Source organism: Phacochoerus africanus, chromosome 15 (assembly GCF_016906955.1).
Source record: "Phacochoerus africanus isolate WHEZ1 chromosome 15, ROS_Pafr_v1, whole genome shotgun sequence".
NCBI lineage: Eukaryota > Metazoa > Chordata > Mammalia > Artiodactyla > Suidae > Phacochoerus > Phacochoerus africanus.
The window spans coordinates 113755475-113775170 of NC_062558.1; the positions used below are offsets into that span (position 1 = coordinate 113755475).

The 19696-nt window shown below is 50.4% G+C and overlaps 1 protein-coding gene across 1 annotated transcript; it reads right to left on the minus strand.

Moving 5' to 3' along the window:
* Positions 1-106: 106 nt before the first annotated feature.
* CUEDC2 (CUE domain containing 2) lies at positions 107-9269 on the minus strand. Its single transcript, XM_047762587.1, has 9 exons — positions 9135-9269; positions 1979-2065; positions 1491-1634; positions 1343-1404; positions 1125-1255; positions 857-1039; positions 658-719; positions 511-571; positions 107-433 (listed from the first exon to the last, which is right to left on the minus strand). The coding sequence occupies exons 2-9, from the start codon at positions 2050-2052 to the stop codon at positions 287-289; spliced, it is 864 nt and encodes a 287-aa protein (XP_047618543.1). The 5' UTR covers positions 2053-2065; positions 9135-9269; the 3' UTR covers positions 107-286.
* Positions 9270-19696: the final 10427 nt, after the last annotated feature.

Here is a 19696-nt window from a genome sequence, read left to right on the forward strand (position 1 = left end):
TGCTGCTGCCCTGTTGGAGATAGGGGGTGTGAGGGTGGGAGAGAAGGTCAGACAGACACAGAACCCCAACACCACAGCTGTGAAATGACTAGAATGCACTCAAACCTTCCTCGGGCTACCTTTACTGTGCCAGTGGCAGCTCCAAGAGGAGGTTAACACTGTGGAGCAAGGGAAGTTGGGAAAGAAGGGGGAGAGGAGATAGGGTAGGCCCTGTGTGGGAGTGTAGGGCTCCTGCATCCCTCTGGGATCTGAGCCTAGAAGGCTCGGGCTGAGTCTGGCGAGTGCCTCAGTGGAAGCGGTACTTTCTGGCTGGCTTAAGGTTGATGTATGTGGCCTTCATCTCCTCAGCCTCAGGGTTCCGCACATCTTTGAATCGCTCCCCTTTGGTGCTCACTATCTGGTTGTCGATGTATCGGATCAGCTTCTTGGGAGCCTGTCAGGCAATCAGGCAGTGAGTAGCAGGAGCCAGTCGCATCCACTCCACACCCCGAGCAGCCCCAATTGTCTCACCTCCTTGGGAGCCATGGGCCGGTGAATCTTCTGATCCTCTGCGCTATCCACCATCATGTACCTGCCAAAAACTGGCTGGGTGAAGCTCCTGCCGCCCTGGGAAGACCCTCTAAGGGCCCGGCCCAGCCCAGCCCAGCCCAGACTCACTTCTGCAGGATGAAGGACTTCAGCTCATCCTTTTGGGGGCCTCTGAGGCGCCTAGGCAGGTCCTGCAGAGAGGGGAAGCCTGGTCTAGGCCCTAGGCCACCAGCAGAAGCCAGGGGACAGGCTCGGGGCGGGGGCTTCACACTAAAGTGGAACGTAGCTGAGGTTAAGTGGGATGGGGTGGGGATCTGGCAGAGGATACCTGGTTGGGGCCATCCCAGGCTGGAGGCCCCTCCTCCTTCCCCTCTACCAGCATCTGCACAGCTTCTTCCAAGTCCCCCCGGGCTTTGGCCAGCACCCACTGGGCCTGTTCCACCGAACAGGTAGGGAACACCTCCAGGAGTACATCCACCCCTGGCAGCAGCTCCTCCTCAGTGCCGGCTGCCTGTGGGCATAAATGTTGACAAAAGGCAGGACTTCTTCTTTTCCTGCCCCCTTGCTGCCTCACGGGTACGCTCCTTTACCAGTACCTCATCCGGGGTATCCCCAGCAGCACTAGGAGAAGACCTAGTCTCTTCTTTGAGCTTTTCAGGCCGCTGCAGGGTCTCTGGGGAGGCGGATACCTGACCTTGGACCGCAGAGCTCTGCGGTTGCAGGTTCTCTTAAAGAGGCAGAGAAAGCAACAGGTTTGCCCGGGCTTTGGGGGAGGGGGTTTTGAGTCACCCAAATGCCCGACTCCTAGACTCACCTTTGTTCCTGGCACCACTTAACTGCCCTGAGAGCTTCTGCATCATGTCCCCTATTGTACTCCTGAAAAAGCAAGGACGGTGGTAAGAGGATGACCCTCCCACAATCAGCCATCCCCCCTCCTCCTCCTGGCCCCAGCCAGGCCCCACCTTGGGATGTGGGCAAAGCCAGGCACGTAGGCCTCCATCATCTCAGTGAAGGCCTCCATGTCGAAGTTCTCCTCTGATGGGCCTGAGGGGCCCAGGTCTTCCAGGACCCCAAGCACGTAGGAGAAGATGACCTCATCCAAGCCGCTGTAGGAATGGGACAGGACGAGCCCTGTTACCATCAGCGTCCCTACCCAGCCTGGGACTCCAGCCCTGGGCTTCACAGGGTCCATGAACCAGACTTCCAGCCTTCAGGCCAGGGAGTATCCCACCCTCCCTCAGAGTTTTGGTTTCCCATCCAAAGTTCAACAAGGGGGAGGAATGAGATGAGAGGTAAGGCCATACCAGCAAATCATCATCAGCCCTCCCCAGCCTCGGGAACAGGGCTGAGTGCTTCCCACCCCAGTCCTCCCATTGGCCAGGGCCCAGGGCACTGCCCAGCAGCTCCAGCCGTGGCTCTAGCATGACCCTTCAAGGACAGCAGCTTCTACCTGAGGTCGGCCTCTGGGAGGTGCGTCTGGACAAAGGCAAGGAGGGCTGTACTGACGATCCTCTCCAGCTCCATGCTCTCTCCTCTTCTGAAGGGACACAAGAGGGAGGCTTGTCAGGCCCCCCTTCCGCCTGCCCCTACCCGCTAGGTCCAGGGGCGGCCAGCTCCTCCCTCCTGCCCCGCTGTGGAAACCATTTGTTGATGTTGCCCAGAGCTTCCAGCTCTCCAGCCCTCCCCTGCTCCCTCAAGCAGAGGGAGCCACAGCCCCCTCCCGGCCTCCCTCCACCTCCTTCAGCCAGAGACAGGGCAGAATGCTGTCTCAGGAAAAAGTTTCCAGAGTGGTTTCCTTCACCCCTCCCGTGACCTCTCCCCATCTCTCCCCACCCATTCCCCAGAAGCAGGCCCAGACCCTCTGGCAAGAAGCCAAGGTCTTGGGGTCACATGCCTCCTGGCTGAGGAATCTCAGCGTTGAGAGGGCCACTTGGCCCCCAAGTGCACAAAGGGCCTATTGTCCAGCCCCCCAGGAAGCAGGCCTTAGGACCAAGCATAGCCATTCCCCCACCCGGAATGGGCCACCCACCCTCTGCACAAAGGGGCTTTTCTGGCTCTGGGGCCCAGATAGATGGGGAAGCCTTAAATGGACTCTCTCTTCCTTCCCAATCCTAGCACTTCCAGCAGTTTGGGGCCATCTAGAGGACCTTGCATCCTCTAGATGGCCTGCAGAGCCCTACCAGACGGTGCGCTGGCCACATGCTCCTCATTTACTCCACGCCTGAACCACCAGCCTCCTTGCTGTTCCTCAAACTTCCAGCTTTTTCCTACCTTTCTCCTCCAGACACCCACATGTCTCACCCCCTCACCTCCACCACGACTCCGCTCAAAAGTTGCCTCCACAGAGACCCTCCCGGATTCACCTAACCAAAACAGGCTTGCCCCATACTCCCCATCCCTCGCCCTGCTCTACTTTCTATGTAGCATATACTACAGCTTGATGTTATTTTATGTTGATTTGCCTGTTGTCTGTCCTCTCCCAGGGAATGTAAGCTCTAAGAAGAGGGAGGTGGGAGTTCCTGACATGGTGCAGTGGAAACGAATCTGACTAGGAACCATGAGGTTGCAGGTTCGATCCCTGGGCTCACTCAGTGGGTTAAGGATCCAGCATTGCAGTGAGCTGTGGTGTAGGTCACAGATGCAGCTTGGATCTGGCGTTGATGTGGCTCTGGCATAGGCCCGGCAGCAACAGCTCTGATTCGACCCCTAGCCTGGGAACCTCCATATGCCGCGGGTGCAGCCCCCAAAAGGCAAAAAGACCAAAAAAAAAAAAAAAGAAGAGGAAGATGGAAGGGGGGACTCTGTCTTACCCATTGGGATAGCCCTAGCACCTAGAAAAATGCTTGCACTTAGTAGGTGCTCAATAACTACTTATTGACTTATTCCATTCCTACCTACATGCTTTTGATTCCCTACAGTTTGTATTTGGGCATCAGGAACATGTAGGTGGTTGTGAACTGCTCCAGACCCATAGGATGAATGTCAGCTCATCATCTCACTCAGAAGACTCAAAGGCACTTCAAGTTGCACCTACCCCAAACTCAGCATATCCTCCCGATCTGTGTACCTCCCGCTCCAAACAGGCACCTCCTCCTGTTTTACCAGCTGACACAATTCACTCAGCTGTGAAAGCGAAAACTTGGGGGTTACCTTTGATTTCACCCTCTGCTGCAATTGGTCAATCACCAAGTCCTGGCAAGTCTATCCCTTTTATTCTCCATTCTACACACTTCTCCTCAACTACAGTCTGGCTTCTGCCCCAACATCTCTACCAAATTTCCTCAGGTTAAGATCATAAGTTACTTTTTTAGGTTTTGGTCTAAGTCGGTTGAACCATATGAGTCTGCCAATATTACCTGTTTTTGAGCTCAAAAAAAAAAAGGATAGAAAGAAAGAAAAATAAAAGAAAGGAGTTCCCACTGTGACACAGTGGGTTAAGAATCTGGCTAAAGGAGTTCCCCATGTGCCTCAGTAGGTTAAGAACACTACTAGTATCCACGAGGATGCAGTTCCATCCCTGGCCTTGCTCAGTGGATTAAGGATCGGTGTTGCTGCAAGCTGCAGTGTAGGTTGCAGATGCGGCTCTGATCTGGCGTTGCTGTAGCCGTGGAGTAGGCTGGCAAGCTACAGTTCTGATTCAATCCCTAGCCTGGGAACTTCCATATGACACAGATGCAGCCCTAAAAAGAAAAAGGAAAAAAAAAAAAAAAAGAATCCAGCTGCGGCAGCTCCACTCAGTGCAGAGGCACAGTTGGATCCCCAGCCCAGGGCAGTGGGTTAAAGGATCTGGCATGGCTGTAGCTGCAGCTTAGGTCACGGCTGTGGCTCAGATTCAATCCCTGGCCTGGGAACTTCCATATGCTATGGGTGCAGCCTTAATAAAAAAAAAAAAAAAAAAAAAGGCAATTTCTTTTAGTTTCACCTAACATTTGCCCTTTCAGACAGCATCAGTGTTGCTCTAGGAAGCATCACACCCTCCCGTCTCTCTTCTATTTCTCTGGCCATTTCTTCTCAGGCTCCCTTTTCTATCCCCATTTCACCTGCTTCTCCCTAAATGTGGCAGCAAGGCTCAGACTCAAAGCTGCTCCTCCCCTCTCCTCAGTGTGTACCCTCCCTCTCTGCAAGATCTCATCTGGGCCCATGTCTTCATGGACTAACTCCATGTCCCCAACTCCCAAATGTCCAATTCACTAGTCTAGTCTCCTCCTCTGAGCTACACACTTGTACATCTACTTCTCTGGCACCTCTTTGGGGATGATTTAACATGTCCCCAGCTGATATTCTCCCAAATCTTATACTTCTCCAGGGCTGTCCTCAGTGTATGATTGTCCATGCACCAGCTGTTTCTGCCGCTAGTCTGGAAATTAGCCTTGACACCATCCTACCCCTTGCCTTCCCACATCCAATCAGTCACCAAGCCCTGACCATTATCTCTTAATACAACAACTATTTCCCTCCATCTCTCTTCCCACGCTGCCCCATCTCATTCTGTAACTGCAAGAGTCTCCTAACCCTTCTCCACACTACCATCTTGCCCCCAACAAGCTATTCTTCACAAAGGTCATGATTGTACAATCTTTACAAAAAAATCATGTTTTTCCTGCTTAAAACCTATCAGTGACTTCCTGCCTCCCTTCAGCTAAGTCCAAATTCTTTTTCTTTTTTTTTTTCGTCTTTTTGCTTTTTCTAGGGCCACTTCCACGGCATATGGAGGTTCCCAGCCTAGGGGTCCAATTGGAGCTGTAGCTTCCAGCCTACACCACATCCACAGCAACGTGGGATCCGAGCCACGTCTGCGACCTACACCACAGCTCACGGCAACGCCACATCCTTAACCCACTGAGCAAGGCCAGGGATTGACCTGCAACCTCATGGTTCCTAGTCGGATTGTTAACCACTGCACCACCACCGGAACTCCCCAAATTCTTTTTGATCCTCAATTCAGGGCCTTATATCTGCCTACATCTTTCCAGCCTCACCATGCACCACACCCTCCCAGGATCAGGCCCCTCTGCCCTGGCTTGCTTTCAGCTTGCCCGTGGCTCCAGCTTTTTCACGGCAAGGGTCTTAGCATGGACTGTTTGCTGTGTCTGGGCAATCTTCCAGCTCCGCCCCTTCGCCTGCTGACTTTTCTCACCTTTCAGGTTTCAGTCTACAGTTTCCTTCGAGGTATGCTGCCCTTGACCCTCTGGAACTGATTTGGTTGCCTCCATCTTATACCCTCATTGAAGAGGCATGTTACCTTACCGAGCAGCACCTTTTGCAGCTATAATTTTATTTATTTATTTATTTATTTTTGTCTTTTTGCCATTTCTTGGGCTGCTCCCGCAGCATATGGAGATTCCCAGGCTAGGGGTCTAATCGGAGCTGTAGTTTCCAGCCTACACCAGAGCCACAGCAACGCAGGATCCAAGCCGCGTCTGCAACCTACACCGCAGCTCACGGCAACCCCAGATCCTTAACCCACTGAGCAAGGCCAAGGATCAAACCCGCAACCTCATTGTTCCTAGTCGGATTCGTTAACCACTGCACCACAATGGGAACTCCTACAGCTATAATTTTAAAATTATTGGGGCAATATTTAATGTTTCTTCCACTTGCGTCATGAGAGCAGGGACCATACACTTGGTTTATTCATCAATGTACACTCATTGTCTCCTGTGAAGTAGACACTCAAAAAACAGTTACTTTCCACTTTACAAATGAAGACATTGAAGCTCAGTGGGGTTTTTTGTTTTTTTGGGGTTTTTTTATTTTGTTTTTTGTTTTGTCTTTTTAGGGCTGTACCTACAGCATATGGAGGTTCCCAGGCTAGGGGTTGAATCGGAGCTGCAGCTGCTGGCCTACACCACAGCAGCAACAACGCCAGATCCAAGCCATGTCTGCAAGAAGCTCAGTGGTTTTAATGACTCGTCCAAGGTCACTTGGCTTGACTGCAGTTGTCAAGAGATAAATCCAGGATACCTACTTGAGTGTATATTCTACTCCAGGCATAGGGGGATATCAAGACTTTCAAATGGGTTGATGGAGTTCCCATCGCGGCTCAGCAGTTAATGAATCTGACTAGTATCCATGAGGACGCAGGTTCGATCCCTGGCCTCGCTCAGTGGGTTAAGGATCTGGCATTGCTGTGGCTGTGGTGTAGGCCAGCAGCTATAGCTCCAATGCAACCCCTAACCTGGGAACCTCCACATGGCATGGGTGCGGCCCTAAAAAGACAAAAAAAAAAAAAAGAAAAAAAAGACTTTCAAGTGGTTTGAGACAGGGCTGCCTGCCATCTATAATCATAGTTCCTTGGTCCCCTGAATGGTAACAGAGTTGCTATGATAGCACAGGGGCCACCTTGGACAACACGACAGAGAAGCCCTATCTTAGCAGGGGTAGGCTGGCTTCTCACTCCAGAGCCTAGCGTGGGCCCTGAGGAGGAGCAGAACTGCCCAGATCAGGCATACCGGATCCCACCTTGCAGCTCCCTTAAGAGCTCAGCCCTCTATGGAGACCTACGTCTACCCTGGGTTATACCAAATCCCGGTTGCTATCATTTGTCTGCTGTCCTCTGTTGAGACAAAGGCCCAGTGATGCTGCATGAAATCCCAGTTTCTAGGAGAGCAGCTCTCAAGGCTGTGTCCAATACCCCTAGGTTTCTAACCAAGGTCTGAGGGCCAGGGCATTTTTATTGGGAAACACCTCACTGTGCCCCAATAAAAGGTCTTCCTGCCCTGAGCTTTTGCTCTAGCTTGTTTTCTAAGGAAATAATATCCCCTTTCCTCCTGTTCTTGGACTCCCCAAACTTTACCCAGTCTTCCAAGCTTGCCATTTTTCCTTTTTCTCCATCCCCCTAGGCCTCCTCAGCATTCCTTTCCTATCCAGAGGCTTCTTCTAATATTTCTCCCCCATAGTCCCTGAGTAGGGGAAGCTACAGCCTTAGCAGCCAGGATTCTCCAGGGTAAGAACCTGATTTTTTTTTTTTTTTTTTTTTTTGCATACGGAAATTACCAGGCCAGGGAATGAACCTATGCCACAGCTGTTAACCAGAGCCACAGCAGTGATAATGCTGGAACCTTAACCCCCTGAGTCACCAGGGAACTCTGAAAATGATTTCAATAAGGTTTTTTTTTTTTTTTTGTCTTTTGTCTTCTTAGGGCCGCACCTGAGGCATATGGAGGCTCCCAGGCTAGGGGTCGAATCAGAGCTGTAGCCGCCAGCCTATGCCAGAGCCACAGCAACACCAGATCTGAGCCATGTCTGCGAGCTACACCACAGTTCACGGCAACACCAGATCCTTAACCCACTGAGCAAGGCCAGGGATCGAACCTGCAACTTCATGGTTCCTAGTAGGATTCATTTCCACTGCACCATGAGGGGAGCTCCCCAATGAGGTTTTTCAAATTCTAAATATGGACCACAGAACCCAGGGCCTCCAAATCATGATTCTCTGGTTAGTGGCACATGTGAAATGTGTCTGTCATCCTGTCATGAGTCCTGTTTAAACACCTCTGATGATGGTAGTAATATTTAGTATTTATCGACTCTTTACAATCTGCCAGGGATTGTTCTATGCACTTTACATATATTAACACCTAATCCTCACAATTACCCTAAAATTTAGATAGTAATATATCATATTATCCCATTTACACAAAAAGAAACAGAGGCACTGAGGGTCACAAAGTAAGTTAATGGCAGAGTTATACCACGGCAGAACCCTCCTTGTTAACCACTATACTACACCACCTCTCAATGCAAACGGTCTGTCCTCAGCCTATATTCTGATCTTTCTCTCCTGCTTGTCTGGCCCTCTTGCCTACCTCAAGAATCTGTTCTTCCTCCCCACTCAGAATGTCTTTCCCTTTGCCTCTCACTCGGCAGGACTCACTTCCTCCCTGCAGCCAACCCTGACTGCCCCATCCTCATTGCCTGAGAGCATCCCCAGGACCAGGCACAGGCCTGGACTCTCCAGATGCTCCAAATAGAACCCTTGGGCAAAATGAAGTTAGACTAGGGGAAGGAGTACCATGCTGTTCCCTTGGGGTGGGGAGGTGCCCAAGGTGGAGGGAGAGCACAAGGCGGTGTGGTAGGAGGAGTCCTGGAAGCAGTGTGGAAGAAGTCCTGGGACATTCAGAGGGTCTAGAAACGAGGTCTTCACTGCTTTTCCCAGCCCCTGTGAAACCCAGCTCCTGGGGTCCTAGTCTCATAACACAGGTTCCAGACGACATCTCCTGACCCTCAAGTTAGGTCTTAGAGGTGCCAAGGACACCAAGGGGTATACAAGGTATGCCGGCATTCAAAGTCAGGCTGCAGTACAGGAAGTGGGATGATGGCCGACCCCTGAAGCAAGAGCTCCCTAAACAAGAGAGCAGGGTACCCGTAAGGGTCCAGAATAGCGGACCCGAGGGCATTGGGATGCGGTTGAGGCCCTGGGGGACATATGACGAGGGAGGCCCGAGCAAGCTGGGATGTGCCTTGATACAGGCCACAGCGAGAATCAGAGATGGGGGTCCGGCGGTCCCCGGGGGTACCGTGGGGAGACACACCGGACAGGTACCCTGGGTCAATGCTCTCCGAGACTCTCCTAGCCCTGGGTTGGGGCCTGGAGGGGAAATCACCTGCTCCGTCGGGCGCCGCCGGCGACTTGTCCCGCGCGATGCAGCTCTCATCCCCCAGCCCCACCAACGAGATCAAAGGCGGGGCCCAGAGCGGTGTTTTTACACTAGCGCCGTGGTAGCCATTTTTAAGAAGGGCATTGCCCACAACTGGGCGGGGCTTCTGCACTCCCTCTCATTTGTCTCACGAATTTGGACGGGCTCCTGCGGCGACCATTTTTGTTGAGGGTAGGGAGGAGCTAAGCGTGGAGGTCCCGCCAGTGGGTGGAGCCTCAGCGATTGATTGAATCCGCGCCTACTTCCTTGTCGGCGGCGGGAGATGGAGAACATTTTGACCCCACCCAGTGTCTTCCCATCTGCAGTATTTCCTCGCCCCCAAGTCTCCGCCCTCAAGTCCTATAGCTACCCCCCCCACCCTTCTCTTTGTCTCCCCCGTCCTTCCACCCGTGGAAAGACTCGTGGCTTCCCGGTTGGTTCTGGTGGCCCTGCACCTAGACCTGGTGTTCTTCCCCAAATCCCAGGGTCTCTCCCCTTTCGTGTCCAGTCCAAGTTCAAGCCCTGTCACCCATCGACTCCTAGGTCCTGACTTCCCCACCATATCTGTCTCCTTTGCATTCCCTTAACAGCGATGTCTCCCCAAGGTTAGGGTGTCTTCAGGGCTAGGTCTTGGCACATGGAGCCTGGTTTGGATAGGGGTGGGGAGGTGCTCTGAGTGAGGATCCACCTGAGCCCAGTCCAGGGTAGCCTGCAGGCCATGCCCACCCCCAGTGCCTTCATGCCTCTGTTGGCTGGGCTTCTCATATAGCACAGGACAGCTGAACACCAGTACCCAGTAAGGCCTCAGCTTCCTCTTTCTGCTCCTGCTGCCACAGCTTCACTGTGCTACCCTATGGGGAAGCCCACAGCCTTCTCTCTCAGGAACCCTTCAGTGGTCATGAGGGTGAGTTCCCTTCAAGGATAAACTAGTGCATCCCCAATCAATGGGGATGAGTTCTTTTTCAGGGCTAGTCCCCTTGTGGGGTACTGGCGACCCAGAGACTGTTCTTACCCTCAGGAGCTCACAGTCCAAGGTAAAAAGTCCCATTCTCTCTTCCCTAAGGACAGAGGTGGTGCCAAAGTATGGAGAAAAAAGAGATCACTGCTCCTCACTGCAATCTCCCACCTCCCCGCAGGATCCTCTGGCCTCAAAGTCAGCAAGATGTTGGTTGCTGGGGAGAGAGAGCAGGAAAGGGGAGGCAGGAAGGAAGGAGGGAGCACCTTTGGCTTCATGTCTCCCATAAAAGCGCTGCTGCTGCCAGCCTGGCGCTGCGGGGGTTAATGAAGGGTCGGGTGACAACCACTTTGAACTCTAGCCAAGCAGGCCCCTGGGAAGGGGGTGATGGGTAGCTGCCAGCCCTCTAAAGATGTGGCCATTCTTCCCCTCCCCCAGCTCCCATCCCCCGCTTCCCCTTCATTGCACAACACTGATGACTCTTCTCTCCCTACCATCCCCATTACGGGAATTTTCAGGTTTCCTCAATAGAGTTGTCCCTAGTCCTGGCCCAAGACCCTTGTGGCCATCCCTGAGGCTGACTGTACCTTTCCCTCCCCCGCTTTCTGTCTCTTGAATGGCATTTGGATGTAGCTACATATTATCATTGGAAAGACCTTCCTGAGCTTTCCTTTCTGGGAAGGATGATGGGAAAGACCTCTTGGGGGGGGGGGGCCTCAATTCCCAGCTCAAACTCTGGGGGTAGGGTCTCGACTCTGTGCAGCAAGGGTAAAGTTCTGGAGTCAGAGGACAGAGGATGGCCTGAGGAGAGGGAGCACCACAGACACAATGACACACAAACGGTAAGACAGAGGCTCCAACAGGAATCCTTAGGAGTTCCCGTCGTGGCGCAATGGTTAACGAATCCGACTAGGAACCATGAGGTTGTGGGTTTGATCCTTGGCCTTGCTCAGTGGCTTAAGGATCCGGTGTTGCCGTGAGCTGTGGTGTAGGTCGCAGACAAGGCTCGGATCTCAAGTTGCTGTGGCTGTGGCATAGGCTGGTGGCTTCAGCTCCAACTGGACCCCTAGCCTGGGAATCTCCATATGCCACAGGAGCAGCCTAAGAAATGGCAAAAAGACAAAAAACAAAACAAAACAAAAACAGGAATGCTTGTCCTGCTCAGCATTCCATAGCTGTTTGAAATTTAAGTCCCTTCAGGTCTCAATGTCTCTCTCCAGGATGGGAACAAATTCCACCTACACTTTGGATGCTGCTTGAAGCCACAAGGGGTGAAAGGAGATGGAATGATACCTCCTCGCTCCTCATTCTGTCAAACGAATTTTGCAGCTGATGCTGGGTCCCCTCAGCTGATGGGAAAGTTAGAAGCCTCTGTTGAAGCTTCCTCTAGCATATCAATTCCCCAACATCCAACCTCAGAATGAGGAATTGGGCTCATACTAGGCATAAAGGGCCTATTTCCCAGACATTAAGAGCAGAGAAAGGACCCAGCTGGCTGGTCTCAGAGGGTGGGAGGGATTCAGTCAGACACTGAGGTAAGGAAGGGGACGATTGGAAGGATGGCGGGGGGGTAAGTAGGGGGTCTCTGCTTTTTATCTTGCTCTTGCTTGAGGTCAGAAAGGGTTCTCTGGGCAGGGTGCCCGGCCCTCCCACACCTTCCTCCTTTCTCAGAAGAACCAGGATGGGGTGGGGGCGGGAGTTGGCTGGGGCGGGGTGGGGGCCCTATTTAAGAAGCACTCTCTGGGAGCATCTCTGCAGATCCAGCTCCAGGAGGGAGAGAAGAGGCTTCATGGGTAAGTGCGGCCCCTTTCTCTCAACTCAAGCAGGGTGGGGGTAGGGTGGCTCCTGATCTGCCGGCTTGCCTTTTCCTCTCTAGGGATAGACTGCCGCTCTGCCCTGCACCTCAGCCCTCAGTTTAACTCTCAAGAAAGTCACCGTATGTTTCAGGGGACTCTTTCTCATCCACTCCCCTATCTATCCCAGGTACTTCAGATCTTCACATGGGGAGGTTTTCAAGGAGCTGGGACTCCTAGGCCTCTATCTTTGGGATCCACAGTGGGTGGGTCCCCTTTGGCTCAGGAAGCCCCTCAGTCTCTAGAGAGAGTCCCTTCTCAATGTACATGTTCTAGCTCTTCCCAAGCGCCCTGCCCATCCAGTTCCACATCTGGGCCCATCAGGAGCAGATCTGGGCAGAAGATGATGGGATTCACTCTGCAGCACCTTGCCTCTTTCCCTAGCCATGGGCCCCAATTTTCAGTTCCAAGCTCACACCCTCCCTGGGATAGGAGGAATCTTGAGATCCCAGGTTCTTCATCTGACCCATCCTGGGAGTGGGGGAAAATTCAAAGACACCACAGGAAGGCAGCATCAAGGCTGAGAGAACTTTGGCCACCTGGCTCTGAGAACTGAATTCCATAGGCTGTGAGCTCTAGCAAATGCCCTAGGAACTCAGTTCTGGTGCCCGGCTGTGCTACAGTCAACACCAAGGTCATGGGGGAGCTGCTGGCTCAGGCTCTCAGCATCCCAGCCGGATGCTTCAGGCACCTATCCTGCTACTGGCCAGATCTTTTAATAACTTCAACTAGGGCTACTTTTTTTTTTTTTTTTTTTCCCCTGGCTATGCCCATGGCACGCAGCAGTTCCTGGGTCAGGGATCAAACCCTTGTCATAGCTGTAACCCGGGACAACAACAGATCTTTAACACACTGAGCCATAAGGTCTTGGGCTACTTTTCTTTTTTTTTCCTTTTTGCCTTTTCTAGGGCGGCTTCCTGGCAGCATATGGAGGTTCCCAGGCCAGGGGTTGAATTGGAGCTGTAGCCACTGGCCTATGCCACAGCCACAGCAACGCAGGATCCGAGCCATGTCTGCGACCTACACCACAGCTCATGGCAATGCCGGATCCTTAACCCACCAGGCAAGGCCAGGGATCAAACCCACAACCTCATGGTTCCTAGTCGGATTCGTTAACCACTGAGCCACGATGGGAACTCCTAGGCTACTTTTCTTATCAAAGATTTAAATAGCTCCCCAACACTCCTTACCTTGCCATTAAAGGCTTTCAAAGTATGGCCTCCACTTAGCTTTCAAGCCCCATCTTCCATTGCTCCCTGGTTGTAACCTGGCCTCCAATGAAACCCTACACTCCCTGCTCTTGCTGCCATGTTTTTACTCACGTGGATCCCCCTTTGGTTCATCTTTGGACCCCTCCTTCCCATCACTATCTACTGGAATCTCAAACATGCTTCAAAGCTTCCTTCTAGATGCCTCTTATAAGAAGCTTCTCCAACAGCCGGACCTGCTCCCCACGGTTCCTATGATCTCCTACAAATCCTCCACACTTCTCTTTCACCAGGGCTTGATTCTTGAGCCCCATAGTGTCTAGCGTTCTGCACATAGTAGCTGTTCAGTAATGCTCCTTGCATTTTATAGGAAGAGGCAGTTTGGCCTAGACATTAAGGCTACGTTTTCATCTTCAGATTTCCCAGGAGCAGTCTCGTGTATGCCCTTGGGTAAATTGTCAACTTCTATAGGCATCATCTGTAAATGGGAATAATAATTATGCCCACATCAAGGTTTTGTAAATATTAAATGATACTTCTGTACAGGGCTCTAGCACAGTGCCTGCATATAATAAGCTCTCAGTTAAGTGTATGAGGTTGTCAGGATTCTTATTAGCCTTCTTTAAGTAGAATACAAGCTACCTAGTTGGGAGGTAGGACAGGGTTTAAATTTGGTCAGTTAGGGTTTATTGAGTGAAGGACTCCAAACCAGATGCCACAGTTGGGTAAGGCTAGGGCAAAGCCAGGAGGAGAAGGCCATCAAGATCAGATTTGGTGACCTAAGCCCTGCTAGGATCTCAAAGCTCTGGATTCCCACCTACTATGGGACCTTGGGGGAGTCATTCATTCTCTCTGGCCTTGGCTTCACAGTGTGAGGTAAATTGAGGAGGCTGGACCAGGTGAACAGCAAGGTCCCTGGCAGCCCAGGTGTTTTATGAGTTCTAAGCTTCTAAGGGTTAAGTTCAAAGAAAAGATCAAAGAAAGCAGCATCAAGGCTCCCAGCAGGGCTTCCTACATCCACAGGGCTGACGCAAGCTTGGGTTTGGAAGCAGTGGCATGCTGGACTGAGCTGAGGGGCAACTCCTCCTTTGAAAAGTCTATAAAAGGGGCCTCCTCCCTCCCTGGATCTAGGGGATGGAGTAAACCGTGTGCAGCCTCTGGGTATTTCCAGGGCATAAGCAGAAGTCTTAGGGTAAGAATGTCTGTAAGCAATGCGGATCCTCAGAGATGGAGGAAGTTGAGAGAATTCAAGGGTCTGGACCTGAGAAAGGAGTGAAGGAAGGGGATTGTGAAAAATGCTTATTTAGTATGAGATTCATAATTTACCTGTAAGCCTGCTTTGTTTCAAAAAAGGACGTGAGGAGTCTTACCAGCATGCAGACAATTGTCAAAGAGGAAAACATAAAACCTGACATACATACGTAGTACATGTTAAATGTACCCTTTTTGATCCAGAGATTCAATTTACTTGTTATTTTTTATTTTTAGTTAGAAATTATTTCTGGAGTTCCTGGCTCAGCGGGTTAAGAACTTGACTAGCATCCATGAGGATTCGGATTCAACCCCTGGCCTTACTCAGTGGGTTAAGGATCCGGTGTTGCATCAAGCTGTGGCATAGGTGGAGTGGTGGCAGATGCGGCGTGGGTCTGGGGATCTGGCATTGCTGTGGCTGTACTGCTGTGCCATGTGACCCCTGGCCTGGGAACTTCCATATGCCACAGGTGCAAAGGAAAAAAAAAAAAAGAAATTATTTCAAACTTACAGAAAAGTTGGAGTTCCAGTTATGGCTCAGTGGTTGATGACTCCGACTAGGAACCATGAGGTTACAGGTTCGATCCCTGCCCTTGCTCAGTGGGTTAGGGACCTGGCGTTGCTGTGAGCTGTGGTGTAGGTCGCAGACGAGGCTCAGATCTGGCGTTGCTGTGGCTCTGGCGTAGGCCGGTGGCTACAGCTCTGGTTAGACCCCTAGCCTGGGAACCTCCATATGCTGTGGGAGTGGCCCAAGAAATGGTAAAAAGACAGAAAAAAAAAAGAAAAAATATCTTATTGGAACACTTTTTGAAACTATATAAATATCCAATTTGTCATCAAGCTTTCACCCATTAGTTTTAGTATCTAGGAATGATTTTCACCTGAATCATTATTATGATGATGATTGGGAATGGAGATTTTCTAATTTCATTATTTCTTCTACTATAAGGAAGAGCTTTCCTTTCATATATATTTAGCTAACTAATATTAGTATGGATTTATGGATCCTTATTTTATTCAGTAGCTTATAATCTGTTACTGTTATTATTCATTATGATGCTTAAATTGTCCCTGATTTGATGAGTGGAAGTCCCTTCAAGCTTTGTTCTTTTGACTTTTTTTTTTTTTGTCTTTTTGCCATTTTTCTTGGGCCGCTCTCGCTGCATATGGAGGTTCCTAGGCTAGGGGTTGAATTGGAGCTGTAGCCACTGGCCTACGCCAGAGCCACAGCAACGCAGGATCCGAGCCGCGTCTGCAACCTACACCACAGCTCACGGCAACGCTGGATCGTTAACCCACTGAGCAAGGGCAGGGACCGAACCCGCAACCTCATGGTTCCTAGTCGGATTCGTTAACCACTGCGCCACAACGGCAACTCCTCTTTTGACATTTTTAAGCAGTCCTTTATTTTCTGGCACAGGTTGTTCCAAGCTCATGTTGTACCTCGCCATGGAATCAGCCATTTCCCAAGGGGACTGGTTCCTTTTAGTGGAGAATGGAATTTAGAACCAAAGATCTGGGCACTGGCTGTGCTTGTTGCTACTAGGGTGTCATTGTTCAATGACTCACCTTCTAAGACTTCAGATTCCACAATTTAACACTCATATATATGAATAGAGGTGCATATTCAAAGACATTTATCTTCTCATCACTCTTACAAGTTCCAAGTGAGACCAATCCCTCAGTTTGTTTGTCTTTTGTCTTTTTAGGGCCGCTCCTGCAGCATATGGAGGTTCCCAGGCTAGGGGTCTAATGAGAGCTATTGCTGCCAGCCTATGCCACAGCCACAGCAACGCCAGATCCCAGCTGCGTCTGTGACCTACACCACAGCTCATGGCAACGCTGGATCATTAATCCACTGAGCGAGGCCAGGGATCGAACCCGAAACCTCATGGTTCCTAGTTGGATTCTTTTCTGCTGCGCCACGATGGGAACTTCCCCAAGCCATCAGTTTTATGTTTTGCTTGTATTACTTCAAAAGACTCCTAACTGGTCTATTTCCACAACAGCTCCTTATAGTGTCTTTTCCACATGGCATCCAGAAAAATTTAAAAAAAAATTTGATCACATTTTCCCCTGCTCATAACCCTCCATCTCTTAAGAATAAAATCCAAAATTTTCTACATGGCTGAAAGATGCCACATGATCCAGCTTCATCTCTAGCCCCATTAACTATCAACTTTCCCACTTGCCCATAGGACAAAGACCCTCCAGCCACAGGGTGGTTATATTTGCTTTTCTCCTTCAGATATTCAAATGGATAGTAAAGCTCTCTCTTTTTCTTTTTCTTTTTGGCTGCACCTGCATCATGTGAAAGTTCTCAGGCCAGGGATCCAACCCACGCCACAGCAGCAACTCTACTGCCACTGCAATAACACAGGATCCTTAATGCGCCATTGGCTGTCTCATTCTCTACTGTATCCTCAGGGCCTACAACAGTTCTTAGCAAATAAAAGGAACCCAAGAAATTTTAATAGCTAAAAACTGGAAGGAAAAATCCAAACACTATAGAATACTGGTTGGCTGTTAAAGAATGAGGTAGCTCCATGTGCACTGGCATGAAATGATGTTTAGATATACTTAATGTAAAATGCAACAAGCAAAACTGTGTAATTCCTTTTATGTAATTAATACATGTGCACAGAAAAAAACAGACCTCAGTGATCATTTGGGGTGAAGAGTATTAGAAAAGTTTTTAACTCTGAATTTTATAAATTTCTGTATTGCAAACTACCCTTTTTTTTGTCTTTTTGCTATTTCTTGGGCCGCTCCCGCGGCATATGGAGGTTCCCAGGCTAGGGGTCCAATCGGAGCTGTAGCCACCAGCCTACGCCAGAGCCACAGCAATGCGGGATCTGAGCTGCGTCTGCAACCTACACCACAGCTCATGGCAACACCGGATCGTTAACCCACTGAGCAAGGGCAGGGATCGAACCCGAAACCTCATGGTTCCTAGTCGGATTCGTTAACCACTGAGCCACGACGGGAACTCCTGCAAACTATTTTTTAAAAACAAACACTAACCTTTGAGCGCTTCATCCAGAACAGGCACCATGGTAAACACTTCGTGTGCAGCATTTCATAGTATCTTTTCAATAATCTTACGAGACAGGTCCTAATATCATTATCCCCATTTGGGATGAGGAAATTGGTTCAGGGGCATTAAGTAATTCACCTAAGTTCACACAGAAGACCCATCACACTACAAAACCTCCCGGTGTTTTTATAATTTAAAAAAAAAAGAAGAAAGGAAAGTAAGATGAAACTAAGGCTAACAGTTGAGGATCAAGGTTTTACGCAAAAGATGCTAAGCAAATTGGGCTCTGAGCTCCCTAGAAACCAGGGCAAAGAGAAATATATGATCAGTTATGAGATCTTTGCTGCTTCAAAGATAAAAGCAAACCAGTCATCAGAAGAAACATCTTTACCAAGTACTGAGGTTTGGAGTTCCCGTCATGGGGCAGCGGAAATGAATCCGACTAGGAACCATGAGGTTGCAGGTTCAATCCCTGGATTCACTCAGTGGGTTGAGGATCCAGCATTGCCATGAGCTATGGTGTAGGTCATAAACGCAGCTTGGATCTGGCATTGCTGTGGCTCTGGCGTAGGCTGGCAGCTACAGCTCCAATTCAATCCCTAGCCTGGGAACCTCTATATGCCAAGGGTGCAGCCCTAAAAAAGACAAAAAAACAAAAAGTACTGGAGTTCCCATCGTGGCGCAGTGGTTAACGAATCCGACTAGGAGTCATGAGGTTGTGGATTCAATCCCTGGCCTCGCTCAGTGGGTTAAGGATCCGGCGTTGCGGTGAGCTGTGGTGTAGGTTGCAGATGCGGCTCAGATCCTGCGTTGCTGTGGCTCTGGCGTAGGCCGGTGGCTACAGCTCCGATTAGACCCCTAGCCTGGGAACCTCCATATGCCGGGGTGCAGCCCTAGATAAGGCAAAAAGACCAAAAAGAAAAAAGTACTGAGGTTTAACAGAACTTCTCCATGAAGCTTATACATACAGCAGTGTTCAATCAAGTGATCTACAGCTTCAATAACATACCTGTACACCGAGGCAGCTGTTGGCCAACTACAAATGGAAATTCAATAAAAGCAATTCTATGAGGAGTCAAATTCATGCAGCCTGGGCATCAGATCTGGTGGTCTGGCTAGACCCATAGTTAAAACTGGTATGGCCTAACCCTCCAGCCAACTCCTAGAATAATGCAAATTCAGCCTATTAACAACTGTTGGCAAGAATAAGGAGACAAGAGTGACATTCATCATAAGTCTCAACCCTAGGGAAATGTTCAGGTAGGCTGGGTTTTATTTATTCATTTAGGCTGTGCCCAAAGCATAGGGAAGTTCCTGGGCCAGGGATTGAAACTACATATGGAGCAGTGACAATACCAGATCCTTAACCCATTGAGCCACAAGGGAACAGTTTCTTTTACAGGTGAAGAAACTGAGGCTCAGGGAGCCTAGTTACATGACTAGAAAATGTCAGAGCCAGCGCCCGAAATCTATGTCTTAGGCATCCCTTCCTCAGCTATGCCTGCTGTCCACACTTGAACAGAATAGCTTGATGATCTCTCTGGGGGTAATGGGCCTCAGGACCTAGGAGAGTCTCCTGCACTGGGAGGGAGCTGGTGAAGCCAGTGAGGCCCAGCCAGTGAGGAAGCACACTTTTTCCAGAGGTCTACTCTAACTCCCATGCCTCAACTTCTCGAATCCCCAGAAGGAAGTAAGGCACACATGACAGATGAAGAAACACCCCACCCCAAACATAAAAATGATCTTGAAGCCTACACTGGACTTCACTCATTTATTTATTTACTTTTCATTACAAGCAGGGATAGGCGGGCCCTCAGCTTGGGGAGTTCGGGGAGCTTTTGCTGGAGGGTGGAGAGGATAAAGGGAAAGTGAGGGCTTACTGCAGGTCGGGTTTCAAAGGGGAAGAAGATGGGAAGAAAAAGACGGGAAGGGGAAGGACGGAGAGAGGAAACAGAGTCCAGGCCCTTCTTCCACCGCACGCTCAGGCTTCCCAAGCCCAAGCAGAAGGAAGGAGGCATAGGACACCCACCCAGAGATGTCTTCAATCCCTTCTCGCCCTTTCCCCACCATCCCAGTGATAACCCGAGAGAAATCAAGGAGGCGGGCTGTGGTTTAAAAAAAAAAAAAAGGCGACAGGCGCACCCCGCCCCAGCATACAGCTGCAGCGGCAGGAGGAGAGCGGTGCGCGTGCTCACCCGGGCCGGCCGCAGGGCCTCGCGTCGCCC

Excerpts from the sequence above, each read along its gene's own strand:
- CUEDC2 (XM_047762587.1), bottom strand. The coding sequence starts at position 2,052 with ATGGAGCTGGAGAGGATCGTCAGTACAGCCCTCCTTGCCTTTGTCCAG. Across the intron at positions 720-856 it reads CCTGGGATGGCCCCAACCAG|GACCTGCCTAGGCGCCTCAG; the intron begins GTATCCTCTGCC and ends CCCTCTCTGCAG. Across the intron at positions 572-657 it reads AAGTCCTTCATCCTGCAGAA|GTACATGATGGTGGATAGCG; the intron begins GTGAGTCTGGGC and ends AGTTTTTGGCAG.